General features: G+C 41.6%; 3 protein-coding genes across 4 annotated transcripts; 2 read left to right on the top strand and 1 right to left on the bottom strand.

Annotated features, from left to right (window-relative positions):
* Positions 1-127: 127 nt before the first annotated feature.
* On the top strand, positions 128-1923 carry LOC147173223 (uncharacterized). Its single transcript, XM_086075353.1, has 2 exons — positions 128-416; positions 752-1923. The coding sequence occupies exons 1-2, from the start codon at positions 260-262 to the stop codon at positions 1501-1503; spliced, it is 909 nt and encodes a 302-aa protein (XP_085931479.1). The 5' UTR covers positions 128-259; the 3' UTR covers positions 1504-1923.
* Positions 1924-2241: 318 nt separating this feature from the next.
* Positions 2242-5987, top strand: LOC147173222 (uncharacterized). Of its 2 annotated transcripts, XM_086075325.1 has the most exons (6): positions 2242-2537; positions 2922-3565; positions 4716-4839; positions 4937-5076; positions 5416-5599; positions 5695-5987. In XM_086075325.1, the coding sequence occupies exons 1-5, from the start codon at positions 2360-2362 to the stop codon at positions 5461-5463; spliced, it is 1134 nt and encodes a 377-aa protein (XP_085931451.1). In that variant the 5' UTR covers positions 2242-2359; the 3' UTR covers positions 5464-5599; positions 5695-5987. The 2 variants fall into 2 exon arrangements, with proteins under 2 accessions (XP_085931451.1, XP_085931450.1); XM_086075324.1 differs by lacking the exon at positions 5695-5987 and having other exon boundaries at positions 4937-5595.
* Positions 5988-7465: 1478 nt separating this feature from the next.
* On the bottom strand, positions 7466-14411 carry slc25a25a (solute carrier family 25 member 25a). Its single transcript, XM_086075781.1, has 10 exons — positions 14153-14411; positions 13125-13251; positions 12957-13044; positions 12773-12884; positions 11030-11188; positions 10408-10560; positions 10219-10326; positions 9304-9471; positions 9081-9225; positions 7466-8333 (listed from the first exon to the last, which is right to left on the bottom strand). The coding sequence occupies exons 1-10, from the start codon at positions 14312-14314 to the stop codon at positions 8149-8151; spliced, it is 1407 nt and encodes a 468-aa protein (XP_085931907.1). The 5' UTR covers positions 14315-14411; the 3' UTR covers positions 7466-8148.
* Positions 14412-15483: the final 1072 nt, after the last annotated feature.

The raw sequence follows: 15483 nt of genomic DNA, 5'->3' as shown, positions 1-15483 counted from the left end.
TAAAGAGAGACTGGGAAGCGAATGTTAAAGATTTTTGTTGTTTTTGCTCCGGTGTACCTACACAGGCTGATCCACACTCCGAACAGGAGGTGGCAGTAATGCACCTTAGGCGCTAAATGTCAACCGTCGCAATATATGAAGAGAAGAAGAAAACTGCGGAAGTTAGCAAGAGGATAGCTTTTTTGTTTTGTTTTAACTGAGCAAGAATTTGAGTTTCTAGTGTTGTCATTGTCGCCATTGAACTTTCTCCAACGTGAAAATGTTGAAAGAGTTGGTACGGGAGCGATTAAATGCGGCCGCCGACGAAATTTTTGAACTGTTTGAAAGAACGATCGCCTCGTACGAGGAGCAACTCTGTCGACAACGACGACAACTGGAAGCTGTTTGCAAGACTCAAATTGTCATACGCACCGAAGGTCTGCTCACAAACCTTATACTTAGTATTCATAAAATGTATTAACCCAATGATTAATGTTAATATTTTTATGCGTGTGTGTGTGTTTTAAAATCAGCTGATAACAGTGCCTTGGCGTCGCACAACAGCGGGCCCTACTTTTATGACGTCATTTTATATACGGGGTCTAAATTGTCCCACAGTTGTTCAACGTTGCCTTAAAGTTTATTTACAAACAAAACCATATCTGTATTCAGGCTTCCCACTCATATTTTGCTTTGTTTTGAAATGTACATAACATACCGGATCATTTTTGACTGATGTAATCTAAACGGTTTGTGTTGTTTATCTTTGCAGACATCCAGCAGCTGATTGGTCACCAGGAAGAACATCCCCCTCAGCCGCAACGGGGGCACTCCAGTTTGGAGCAGGATAATCCTCAGCCGCCTTTAATTAAAGAGGAAGAGAAGCATCGAGTGCTCCCCCACGTTAAGGAGGAAGAGGAGGTGGTTCATGTCAGCAACTTGCCTCCGTCCAGTGTCTCTGTGGGGAGTGAAGACGAACCACCCGAGTGGTCGCAGCTTCACCATCGCAGTCCAAGTGGAGACCAGTGTGACGGACCACCGTCAGTGGACCTCTTCGTTCCACCGTCACACAGTGATGACATAGAGAGTGACAGAAACTATGAAAGAGATGACAATCAGTTGAAAAGTTCTGAAAAGGAATCGAGCCAGGGCAACAAGGACTCCTCGCAAATGCGTTTTACATGTCCAATTTGTGGTAAAGGTTTTTCTCAAAAATTGTATAGACACATGCGAACGCACACGGGAGAAAAGCCCTTCCGTTGCTCAACTTGTGGCCGAACATTCTCTAGAAAGGAACATTTGGAAATACACATGAGAATACACACAGGAGAAAAACCCTTCAGTTGCTCCGTTTGTCATAAAAAATTCACACATAAGACCACCATGGAATCGCACATGAGAATGCACACGGGAGAAAAGCCTTTTAGTTGCGCATTTTGTGGTAAGACGTTCAGTCAAAAGCAAAGTATGCTGGGACACATGAGAATGCACACAGGAGGAAACCCCTTTCCTTGCTCATTGTGATTTAAACATTCACTGAGAGAGGTCATGCATGAAATTGCACACGAGAAGAAATTGTGAATGCTGAATACAATTCATGGAAATTATGGGAATGGAATTTTATGGAATTATATTGAAAGTAAGAATGATAGTGGTGAAAAATCTGCAATATGATTGGTGAGGTGATCATGATGCTAATTTGGAATTACAGTATATTATTGAACAATAGAGACGTTTGGTTTGTTGGAACTCAATTGCCAAAATGAATTAAATGAGCTAAACATTTTTGAATTTCAATTAGGAACGATCTGATATGTTGAAATTAAAAATGAAGAAAAGAAGAAGGACGTCTAAGGAGAATAATTGTATTTGTCACCGATTTGACCAGTTGTCTTGGTCATGTGCCATTTTGTCGCTCTACTCAGTCGACTTGTTAGTTTTGGAGCAATCAGCTGCAAGTTTGCAACAATGTCGCAGGTACACGCGTTCCTGAGTTGGAAATACAGTAAGTAAGCTATTAAAGTAATACGAAACATGTAAAGTATGTTTACAATGCATTTCTAACAGTAAAAAAAGTAACTGAATCGTGAATCAATAGATGCAGTCTCTGTGCTGCTGTTACAATAATATGACGATAGGTGGCGGTAATGCACTTTAAACAATAATTGCCACCCGCCAATGATTAAAAAGAAGACGGCAATAATATGACGATAGGTGGCGGTAATGCACTTTAAACAATAATTGCCACCCGCCAATGATTGAAAAGAAGAAGCAAAGTGCCGGAAATTAGCAATAGCATAGCATTCATCGCTTCAAGTGGACAAATCGCAAGGCTCAAGTGTTTTTTTTCTGTTGCCTCTGAATTGTCTTCAACGTGAAAATGTTGAAAGATTTGGTAAGGGAGCGACTGATTGCGGCCGCTGACGAAATCTTCGGACTGTTTGAGAAAACCATCGCGTCGTACGAAGAGCAACTTCGTCGAGCGAGAGAAGAGAACGAGCGACAACGACAGCAACTGGAGGCTGTTAGCATGTCGCAAATGATGCTAAGCGGCGAAGGTTTGTTCTTAATACATACAGCATTGTATTTCTCTAATAAGGACGCGCAAAGCATAACATGAATCTGTCACAACAACCACGCTATCGAAACGATGATCACGTTCTACGTGTTAATTTAAACTACATGTGTAAATGTTTATAAGATCCCTTTTGCTACTACAGTCGATCTCCGGTAGTCGCGGGTGACAGTTACATGCTTTGGGGGGATACAGAATAAATACATCGATAAAATATGTGAGTATGTACGCAGAATCAAAATTGCAATTAGATAATTTTTTTTAAATTGTTGACACCCGAATTCTACCCGAGGACCATGTGACCACTAAGGGCGGTCCAAGAAGACCAATTGTCTCACCTGTTTTGTGCGTTGCTTGTGTCATACAGATGTCCAGCCGCTGACCGCTTGTCAGGAAGAACCTCCCTTTCAGCCACAGTCTGAGACCCCCACTTTGGACTGGGATCATGTGCGGATCCCCCACGTTAAAGAGGAGCTGGAGGGTTTTGATATAAGCAAGTTGCCGAGCTTGCCTGCGACCGATGTCTCCGTGGAGAGCGAAGACGATGAAGCCGAGCCGCCCGAGTGGCCTCGGTTTCATCCTCTCGGTCGGAGCGGAGACCACCATGAGGGACCGCCCCCAGACGACCTTTTTGCTCCGTTGTCATTCAGCGACGACGACATGGAAGAAGAAGCGTCGGGCGCGGCCACGCCCACACGCCGGCTGCGCAACATTCGAGTTTACAGAGCCAAGGCCCGCTTCAGCACGCGCATGGCCTCGCGAAGAAGTCCCGTGGCCGAGACCGCCGCTGCCTCCCCTGCCACTGAGGCGCCCGGCGAAAAGACTGGCACGTCTTTCGATTATGAGACGACGGACCACGAAAGAAAAAGGAGGTGTTCGGCCGGTGCGTCTCCCGCCACTGAGGCGCCCAGCGAAAAGACTCACAGATCTTTTTATTGCGAGACGGAGCAAGAAAGAAAAAGGAGGAGTTCAGCCGTGTGGGAACATTTTGATGTTGTGTCATCAATGAGGGTATTTGTTTTCATCTCCATTTGGGCTGCAAGTCAACCCTAAAAACATGTTCTTGACAACAATATGTTCTACGTAGCCCCACTAGTCTAAATACCGTATTCTGGTCAATATTGCGAATATGAGTTAAGCCGCAAAATCCAGCAGCTTCTATCAATATAATTTTGCCATTTGCTGTCAAGTGAAAATGACATCACAGCTGCTCAGGTAGCAACCAATCACAGCTCAGCTTCAGAAAACAGGTGAGCTGTGATTGGCCGTTGCCTGAGCAACTGTGATGTCATCTTCAGTCGGAAGCAAGTGGCAAGATGGCCGCCCCCTGAGATGGAGAAAAACGGCTGCGTTTTGATTCACAAATGTCATATTAATCAGAATGTCTCAATGTTTACACTAGTGAGGTCACATATCACATATTATTGTCAAGAAATGTTTACGGTTGACTTCCACTTTAATGATCGATTATATATATATATATATATATATATATATATTTTAAATTTTTTCTTGAGCTGGCACACCTGAAGCCAATGCGGTAATTAGTGCTCCTCCCTTGCACCGATTGGTGGCCTGAGACGAGGACCACCAATCACGGAAGGGCACCGACACGCACGCACACAATCCACCACTCAAGAAAAAATAAAACAACATAGGCCGTAACAATAATAATAATAAAAAATTAAAAAAAAGAATGATAAGATGACATTGGTCAACATTCATTTTGGTGCAAAGAAAATGTCAACAATTTTATGAGCCAATATTAGCAATTCAAAAACAAGTGACGTCAAAGCACAAATGTTACTTTTAGTCATTTTGTAAACTGTCAAAACACATTATCAATGAATTCATTGTCAAAAATATCAATCTAAAAAAAAATAGAGCCAATTAAAGAAATAAATGTCATTTTCAGACTCAGCAGCTGAAATGTCCCCAGAAGACATTTAAAAAAAAAGTTGGCCATTGTAATCAATCCACTTTTCATGGACGACTACATCAATTTGCAGATTTGAAATCCAATTCAAAGGGAGTCTTAGTTGAAATCATTTATCAAAATTTTCAACAAAGAAGGGTTCGGTAAATGCGCAAATAGGAAACTGCTGATTTTCCAAAAGATTGCCGACTCCCGTTCGAAATGATTCCTTTTTGTTCCCTGCAGGTTAAATGCCGCATTTGTTCGACGGAACTGTCGTACTTTAACAAAAGCACGTCCTCGATGCTGAGACATTTCCGAGCCAGGCATGAACACGAGGAGATCACAAATACACTCAGAGTCACCACAGGTATTCGCACCTTTCACGACTTCCCCCGGGCGGCTTGAAGATTCATTCTTTGATAACCAATGCATGTTTTTCCATCGTTTGCTTTTTCGCCACCAAGCCAACAGGAAGCACGCGTTGGACCAGGCGGTTCTCAATTTCATTATCAAGGAGTCCCAACCCCTCAGCATCGTCGAGAGTGACAGCTTCAGGGAACTGCTTCGGGCCCTTGAGCCGTCGTACGTTTTGCCGACCAGAAAGGTTTGTGCACGACACGCCAAAGCCAGCGGGCGGATATTCGGCTTTTCTTTCATCTCATTTTGTCACCAAGGTTAAAGAATATTTGCCCGTAAGTATTGTTATGATATCTGTCTACATGTGTTGCTCCTCCGTTTGTATTCTGTTTATAATGTTACAACAATGCTATCCGTTCTTTGTTAGCTTTCCTTTTGAAGCTATGTTGTTATTGTGTGTAATTCTCTGTAATTCGGTTTAGTTTGACGGAAAACAAGAATTGCTCACTCTCTGCCAAACCGCTGCTCGTTGTGAAGCAAATGGAGTTGACGGTTTGCTTTTGATTGAACTGGGATTGATTTTCAGACCGTCAAAGAATTGGGGCCAAAAAACGTCAAGAACGAGCAGGAGTAAAAAAAAAAAAAAAAATGGAAGTACAGCAAGCTGTGGCGGTTGACGTGTGGACATCTGTGAGCGCGGAGGCTTACGTACCCGGCGAGCGAGCCACAGCCTGGACCTTCTTCACAACAGTCTTTGGCACCCCATTCCGGCACGTTATTACCTTTTTAGCACTTTATTTTTATGGTTATTTGCTTGCAAATCATGAACAAAAGTTAAAAGGCCTGTTTTTGTTTGCTTTTCAAGGATACCTGTGGCAGCAGAAAGACGAACTTGGCAGGCTGACAACGAACACCAAAGTCCATTCAGTTATTACGTGTTAAGGTACAGAGCGACATGGCAGAGAGTCTCGCAATTTCATGGATTATTTATTTATTGTCCCGGGTTATAATAGTTTTCAATTTTGGCTTTTTTCTCTCATTTATTTTTTTTGTTTTTTTAAACGCTTCATTTAATTTTTCATTAATATATGTATATTTTTATTTATATTTGAAGTCCAAAAGTTAAAGAATAAAATATTGTGTAATAAAGTAAGGCAAATTACAACTCTGTCTGACCATCCTTCTGTACGAACACACAGTAATATCTAAACACATTTAAAAGCAACCTTTAGTTCATGTATGATATTGACAAAGACAAAAATGAATAATTTTATAAAAGTAAAATGTAGTTTTTATTTTGTTAGTTTTTGGTAACTGCTACCAAACATTGGTTATAATTTTATCTGTTTAATTCCACTTTTGGCCACCAGATAGAAGAAGTTTAAATTTGAAATTGGCGTGATTATCGAATGCCTCAAAATCCTCTGCCATCCTGTTTTATGCCCACACAAAGCAACTGTAGCCTACATTACATTAACCTTATAGCCTGTAGGTTAATATAATGTACAATTATTTGTGTATGATTGATGTATATTTTGTGAGATTCTTTGGGGGGCGGGAACATTAGTTTATTGTAACAAGATGGATTAGTACTAAGGGTTAAAGCAAAAAAATAACAATTCGACTGACATTTGTTTAAATTGACTGCGGTCAATTACCACAAATTTTGCAGGGCAGTAGGGCGCACACTGATTATTTTTAAATAATATTTAGGGATTAATCAGGAATGAAAAATGTGACAAGTATATGACCGCTCTCGAAGGGTAAAGTAAAATACTTAATACATACTTAAAAACATCAAATTGATGCATTTTGAGAGATAAAAATCAAACAGACTTAAGACAGTATCAATGTATAGTAAAATATCCATCTCATACATGGTCATGTTATGCTATATAAGCAGGGTTGGGAGGCTTACTTTTAAATTTTATTCTTCTAATACAGTTTCTCGTTAAAAAAAAAAGAAGTAGTTATTAACGTTATCCAATCACCATACTATTAAAATAATGTAACTTGGACAGTAACAGTAATAACGAACTTTTATCACAGTCGCTAGTTTTGACATTTTGATTGTTAATACATCGGTGCGTAATATGTAAAGAAGGTGGAACTCTGACTCACGTTAGCATGTAGCGGGTTAGCAACTAGCTCCTCCGTAGTAGGACGCTACAGCGCGCTGGCAGTTTAAACTTTGTCCTTTAGCTTCAGTGAGTAAATTCCAAACTGTGAATAGCGATTAAAACATCCGCTTTTCCCCTCCTGCATTCAAATTGGCTGCGTAGTGTGTGGAGGACTCTGGACATATTTTTTAAGGTGGAATTAATAAATTCAATGCGTGAAAGCAATATCAGTTTAGTGATGGGATCTTAAAACAAATGTGCAGTCCCCATGGGGACTTGTTTATGGGGTGCACCTGTCTCATTTTCAAAATGACGTTAACCCGCCCCCACGTCGGAGAACTTTAACCCCTGATTAGTATACGGTTTGATGCTTTTTCTGTCTTTCAGTGTTTTAAAAACTTTATTTAAAAAAGAAAACAAGTGTCCCATAAACGCTCTAGATTTTGGATTTCACCTACTGTAGTGGTGGGCAAGCGCCCCCCCCCCCCCCCCCGGACTCAAGGACAAGAGGCACGGTTTCATTTTTAACAAGAACTTGCATTTATTTGCATGAAAATAAGTCTTTAAAAATACTAAAAACAAAAAGTCGTCCCTGGAATATCTGGACTGCTGTGACATTCAGAGGCTTTTCCAACAAGGATTAAAGTGCAATGAGTTGCTATTTTTTTCTTTTGTCCAAGCCCTTCTTGATACGCCACAAAAAAAAAAAAAAAAAGTTCTAACACTTGTGTGAATTCTTTAACCTGAGGTGAACATAAGGACAATTCTTCTGCAGATAACTCCAACACCCTTGTAGTTTTTGCACTATTCGTTAAGGCTGCCGTTTAAATAGCACAATTCGGCTGTCAAGCTCACACGCACGGCACGGCGCGTCTACGCCCTGCTCGTCTCAATAAGAACAATAAATAGTGGATGGAAATAAATAGTGTGTGGCAGCAAAGAGAACAAACTGTGCAAAAAAGGCTCAGTCCAACACAATCGCGCCTTCCCTTCCAACATTTGGTCCTCAAGTTGCAGTCGCTTATGCAACCAACCGTTAATAATAAATAGCAGCGTGCCAACGCGGACGACCTCCTGTCCCAGCTTTCGTCAGCTGACATTCACAGAATGAGATCAAGCTTCACGAACCCCCGCCCACCGTGGGCGGGAGGGATTCTCTGGCAGAAAGGAGGGGGGTGGGGTGGGCTGGGCTGGGGGTGTCAGCGAGAGGTGACGCCCAACTGCGTCTTGATGTGCTCGTACACAACGTAGCTAATGCTGACAGCGGGGATGACCTTCAGGAAATTAGGCGCCAGGCCCCGGTAGAGGCCCGTTGGACCTTCGGCCCGCAGGATCTGCTGGAAGAGCGCAGTCATGGTCGCTTGCTGGCTGATGCCTGTCGCAGCTACAAAAAGGATAAAAAAAAAAAAATCATTGATTTTTATCAAGCCCTCTTAAAAACAAACATCTCATGTAAAAACGTTCAATTCAGAAAAATCTTGTTTAAATGTGTTTACGAACCAACATATCTATAGAATTCTTTAAATCACAATTGGGATATATATAAAAAAAAAAATATATATATATATATATATAAAAAAGTAAGTAGAACAAACCGTTCTTAAAATAATTAAAATCTAACAAAAAAATTGGAGAGTAAATCAGATTTAGATTTTTGGCTTCTCAAATATTTGATCCAGCCTTAAAAAAAAAAAAATATATATATATATATATATATATATATATATATATATATATATATATATATATATATATATATATATATATATATATATATATATATATATTAAAAAAATATAATAAAAAATAAAAAAATATATATATATATAGAATATATATATATATATATATTATTTTTTTTTGAGGCTGGATCAAATATTTGAGAAGCCAAAAATCTAAATCTGATTTACTCTCCAATTTTTTTGTTAGATTTTAATTATTTTAAGAACGGTTTGTTCTACTTACTTTTAACTCCTAATTCTTGATTTAAAAAAAAAGCTAACCAAAAACACTTACGGAATGTAAAAATAAGATGCAAAAAATTATAATAAAAATTTCCAACGGTTTGATGTTTTAGTCACACACAAAAAAAGGGCCAGATTTTTTGTTGTCGCCCGTGTCGCGGCCTCACCTTGCGCTTGCATGCGCGTCCTCACGAGAGCGAGCGGGTAGCTGGCGAGCTGGCCGCAAGTGCTGGACACGGCGCCGCACGCCAGCAGCACCAGGATGCCGGGGTTGCTGGCGCCGTACTGCTGCAGGTAGCTGTTCTTTAAGGTCTGGCGGGCATCAGACGACAACAAGTTAGCGAGGGGACGGTCTCAGGAGGGAAATGAGGCGGAAGTAGTGGCGCTTACCTCGTACACGGCCAGGTCGATGCCGGCGTAGGGGATGATGCCCAGCATGTTGGGCACGTAACCCTTGTAGAATGCCGCCAGGCCCTCTCGTCTGAAGATCTGCTTGGCGCAGTCGGAGATGCCGGCGTACTGACCGGTCGTCCTCAGAGCCAGACGTGTTTTCAGCACCTGACGTTGATTAAAAAAAAATAATAATAATAATGAAGGCATTGGCACTTATGTCATTTTTCACATCGAGCAAATGGAGGAATTTAACTTTGTAGTTTGAGAACACAGTACATGAAGAACATATTGTTTTTAAGTTCTACAATGGCCATGTTTTACTTGAAACGGGAGGGTAGAAATGTGCACATTTAAAATATGGTGGGCAGTACGGCAATTTCAAAAGAACTAATCAGTCAGGCCCTAATTAACTCATTAACTGGCAGCCATTTTAACATAAGCAATCTCCTTCACTCCCCGGCTGTTTTACTGGATTTTGACCCGCATAATATTTTGTTCTATTGTAATAAACATGGAACCTACCAAAAGAAAGATTAGTCTCTTCCTTCATCGGGAGAAAAAAAAGTATATTTCTATCTGTTTCTCTTTTGCAGCAATTAACATTAGAGTATAGCTAAGTTTCATCATTATTCACAAATCTATTCAGAAATGTGAATGAGGTTTTTTTTCCCTCCAACATTGCCCCCGGTTGATCTCTTTTGCCACCTGCTGGCCGTTTGTGTAATAACTACCATTTCTTCAACCGTTCTTTGCAATTGAGAGGCTGCATCAAAGCCTTCTGTATGTTCTAGCATAAAATAACAAATACGCCTTTGGGACGACACTTAACATTTAAAACAGAACGTATTTATATGTTTATGTGCGTAAATGAGTTCATATCAATCCTTTCCCCTCAGTGTGGCGGTGGCTCACCTCCATAGGATAGATGGCGCTCTGGGCGATGACTCCGGCCAGCGATCCGGCCACGAAGCGTTCCAAGATACTCAGCGTCTGCTTGTCGCTGCCAATCAGGCGTTTAATCTAGGGTGGGAAATCAGAGAGAGAGAGACGTCAGCGAGCTCACGTTTTAACGTGCGGGCGGGGGTCCGCGCTGTACCGCACCTGCTCGTACGCCATGAACTTCAGGGCCGACTCGGGCGCGATCTTGATGATGTTGACGCCGTTGCCTCGCCACAGTGAGCGCACGCCGCCCTCTTTGATCATCTGCATCAGGCCGCTCATGATGCACATGTTGTTGCTTCTGGTGCCGTACACCTGGATGGACACCGCCTCGTTAATATGCGCTTCGGGCTGTATACGCTTGAGACTTCCACCCATCTTCCGCTTGAAATAGCAAAACATTTTCATTTCCCTTACATATCTTCGATTATTTAGCCCCAGTCCAAGTGGTTTCACACGATGTTAGCATTAAGCTAGTGGACTTCAGTCAAAATTGTCACTGAAGTAGGCCAATGTGTAAAGTGGGTGAAAGTTGAGCCCGTGCCACCAACCGGAGGTCAGCGACGCTCGTGTGGACCTTCAACCCAGGTATGACGCAGGAAGTGAGTTCGCGCCATGGCGCTTAGACCTCGGACACTGCCCCCACCCCGGCCCAATTTAAATATTAACTTTTGTTTTATAGTTTGAGATAAAGCCGCTTCTGATGAGCTGACGTCAAGGTCCGATAAGATGCTCCACTTCCCCCTCGAGTTAGCCAACATGACCGACCAACCGAACGCCTTACCTGCATCATGACTTTGACGCGGTCCAGAGGCGCTGTGCACGTCCTGGAAACCGCACCGGCTCCGCCGCCCGCAACCAGGTGGCGCCACCACATGCCACTCTGCTTCTCCTCGGTACTGAAGTCATCAGGGACCATCAGGTTCTCGCCCACATCGAAGATCTGGGCAGACAAGAATGAACAGTACACAATGAACACACAGCCGTTTGCTTTCTGTAGGGATAAAACGCAGGATTATAAAGGATTGAGACATTCAATAATCTCGTCAGCAGAAAAGAGGTGATCTTGAAATACTTCCAGTTTTCTCTTCTTTCAAAAGGGTACCAGTGTTAAAAAGAACCCAGAATCTGCGATTGGAAGTCGGGTGTACTGTGATTATTCATCGGTGGCATTTGTATAGTGCTTATTTTTTATAAAAGCACTTAAAATATTTTAATCATACGTTGAATAAATTCTAAAAGTTGAAAACATGCAGGCTTTTCCAGTGCACATATTAGCGTCGTAGTTGAGTTCAGGTTCTTTCATACGAAAATTGAAAACAACTGTCAAATAAAATGTTGATTAACAGCAAAAATAATAATAATTAGCAATAATATGTATTTTTTAATGTTTAGTAAAAGGCACTTTGTTTTCAGGTTAAAGTATTACAAAAAGTATTATAACAGAAGGGACAAAATGTTGCACTATGAATAAGAATGCATTTTGGAATACAAGACAAGAAATGTTAAAGTGTAAAGTGCTCTGAAATGCACTACGCCCATGCAAGTATGCCGTGTGTCAAAATGCACTTGCTCGGTTTGAGTGCATCATGGGAAAAAAATAACCAAGTTGATCAAGTTTCATGTCCCCGAGTAAAGGTCACACTGTGCAATCGCTTTGTTGTTATTGGCACCGTTGCGGGATCACCGTGATGTCACGGTCCGGCCCAACGCACGGCACAGTCAACCAGTAACCCTACTGTGCCATTTAACGGGTTAAAAAAAGGCACTCTGATTATCAGCAACACCCGTGGGAGCCTCTTAACAGTCATCAGCTGCTCTCCTTACCAGCGACTACTTTGGGCCGTTTACATAACCAGCACACATAATCCTGTCGGAGCTTACACACTGACGCACAGGCCGGGTTACTTCTTGGGGACCGACTGTCTCCTAATTGGCCCAAGACTGGAAGCTGCACTTTGGAGCCAATAAAGAAAAACTAATAATTTCTTAATAGACCGTGTGATTATTTTATTTGTTTTTTTTAAGGGACCGTTTAGCTGTGTCGCAAGAATAAGACAAATGCAGCCAACGGTTATTCATTTTCTCCTTTTTAAATTTTTTTTAAGCCTTACAAATAACTTTATGGTTTAACATGACATTTTGCAAGGTCTGAGGTGTTAAAAATGATAACAAATTAGGCCATCAAAAGTTAGTGCCAACATTTTTTAAAGACATGTATTTTTCTAGATTTTATATATATATATATATATATATTTATTTATTTATTTATTTTATTTTTTATTTAAACTTTTAAAAGGGGTCAATTTGGCCTGCATATTTTTCTGGCTGTGGGACATAAAGTGACAAATGTGGCTAGCAGAAAGAAAATGGATACAACTTATTTTCTTTTAAGAAAAATAAATAAGTGACATTTTCCTGCCTCTGGGTATTAAAAAATAAGGAAAAGCAGGTCAGTTTCAAGTCTCCTGCCCCCATTAAAGGTTTCAATGCTTTAAGCCTGAGAAAGAACGCTTGCGCAACTCACCGTTGAGTGCTTCCAGTATAGGATGATCTCGGGAATGCTCTCAGTAGCCTCCACCGTCGGGTACTTGCTCCATTCTTTACTGCCGATGGTTATGATGCCATTCTTGTCCGTGCTAAAACACAAAAAAATTTACACATTCAACCTCTGATCTGCACCAAAATAATTATGTAATCCACTCAATTACCTCTTAAGGGCTTTCTCAGCAAGATGATGTGAAATGTGCACACCAATGTCCTGGAGAGCCTGGATGAATTCCTTGCTGTCCACTCGGCCTTGAGAAGGACGAAAACGGATTGATGCAAAACTAGAGACACATGCGGGTGGGGTGTGGGTTCAAATCTGAGACACTCACCTGCATTGCTCTTGTCCAGCGTCTTGACCACCAGCTTCAGGTCTTTCTCGTAGTCCTGCAGGTAATGCACCAACTCCTCAAAGTCCAGCTGGTCGTCGGACATGTCTGGCTCCCTCCTCAGGGTTTTCTGGAGGTCACATACAGACAGATGAAATGGATGCCCGTGTGCCTAATGCCTAATTTTGACCATTTAAAGTCAACCGTTGCCACCGTGACCCATTTGTGCGGCCTTGAGTGACGGGATGACTGCTCTATCTTTGACCTAAAGGCCGCAGAGGCCCCACCAACACCGGTAATCCAGTCTGAAACTAAATCGAGAGCAGGTCGCTGGCACTAACTCTGACGCAGTACAACGACACCCGACCCGACTTGTCAGGCAGTAATCACACGCACTCACAGGGAAGATAAATGCCAACTTTTAAACAAGAAATTTAGCTGCTGCAATGGCAAGATTTGGGGTGGAAATTGCATGGAAATGCAACTTTAAAAGGTGCGGTGTGGCTTTAATTTTGCATATTTTCCCACCACAACCCAGATACACAAACATTAATTCTTCTTTAAAAAAAAAAAAACTTGAACTTAATTTGGCGTCTTTTCTTGCTCGAATCCATTTTAAAAAAGTGCTCCGTGACGTCACCAATGGCAAAGAATGAGAAGTAGCGGGCGACTTCCACGGCTCGCCCAACGCGTATTCAAGCCCTTTAAACAGAGCGGATAACCTCTAGAAATACTAGAAAAGTATTAAGCACTTTGCAAAACTTCAAGTTGTTAAAAAATAGTCAACAACCGGCGAAGGGAAAAGAACACGATTTTATAGTCGTGGCAGCTGTAACGCGGCGAGCTTTGCGGCCTGGTCGTAAGGCTTCATGCTAACTCAGCTAAGCTAAACCGGCCGGCACCCAGACAGAATCAATCGACGACGGTTAACCAAGTGGATTTGTGACTTGTAAGTATTATTACACGCTCCAATGCGAGTAAATATTTACACAAAACAGTAATACAACATAATGTATAGGATTATTTCTTACTTTTCGCCAACGTTGGTGGGTGGAAAACTCCTGAGACGGCAAGAACACGCTCAGTTTATTGAAGAGCGAATTGAGTTCAGTCGGAAGTCCGTTCGACTCGAAGTAGTCCACTTCCACCGGGTCGGAGTTGGACACGGGGACATAAAGGCACAGGGAACGCATGCTTGGTTCCGTCGACTGCAAATTAAACCACAATAATTTAATAAAATAGAGGAGGGTAGCCTTTCCCGTGGACTGCCGAAATGCCGGTGGGTTGGGAGAAGCCGGCTTCTAAAGAATGTCGTGAAGCCACGCCTCTTCCAGTAATAGTGGCACGTCATTGGCTGTCGCTGCCTTCTCGTGACCTGCGACTACGTCTTTTTACTACTAGCCAATCCAGAGGCTCGCTCATTACTCGGCGTTGTCCCGCCTTATAATTGCGTAAGGGTGGCGCTTTGTGGACCAATCCTGTGCTCGCTTCTGTCCAGCGTGTCAAAGATGAACCAATCCGGTATGTTCTTACATTCAAACGCTGCCCGAAGCGACCTAAGTGGTGAATGGCGACACAAGGCCCCCCACAGAAAGCGTTAATTAATCATTCTTAAGGCAAGAAACACATAATGATAAAAACAAAAAACACTGCTCACACTAAACAAGATGGCTTTCATTGAAGAAGTGTTTGCAAGTTGTACCAATTCTGCTCTTTCTATTTTATTTGAATAACAAAATATAGGGCAAAATAAGAGTTGTTTTTAACTTTATTTTGGCAAAGTGTACTATTCTTCAATCAGGCAAGACATTTGTTTTATTAGAAAGGGATTTAAATTAATATATATGACACATTAGAACAGCACAATCAATACACTGCACAGCAATAAAGAAAATAATGACATTGACATGTTCCCTCTTTAGTCATCAGGCATATTTTCCAGAGAATTAGCGGTATTTTAAAATTCTGCTAGGTTACATAAACTAATAAGAACAACTGTATGACCTCTACTGCACAGGTCAATCATGCAAAATTCTCAACTTAACTCATCTTTATATTTATATAGCGTTTTCGCAACAGCTGCAGCTGTAACGGAGCGCTTACACTTGCAGAACACATAATATAAAACATTACCAATAATGCAATCTTAACAAACCAACAAATCTTTTTTTCCAATTCCTACACTATGAACACAATGAACAATACTATCAAAGAAGTGCAACTGAACCTAATTTGAACACGTCCTAGTGTATTTCCTACATTCCCCTATTTTGTCTCAGCAGTTCTGGTCTTGTCTCAGTCTGGAGCTTCCAATTGATTGAATTGTGCATGGAGTGTTATGTCACTTGGCTTGTTGTGTCTG

The sequence above is a fragment of the Leptonotus elevatus genome, chromosome 5 (genome assembly GCF_054856555.1).
Source record: "Leptonotus elevatus isolate MCC_2025b chromosome 5, RoL_Lele_1.0, whole genome shotgun sequence".
Classification (NCBI taxonomy): Eukaryota; Metazoa; Chordata; class Actinopteri; order Syngnathiformes; family Syngnathidae; genus Leptonotus; species Leptonotus elevatus.
This window is presented reverse-complemented; position numbering and strand designations above follow the sequence as displayed.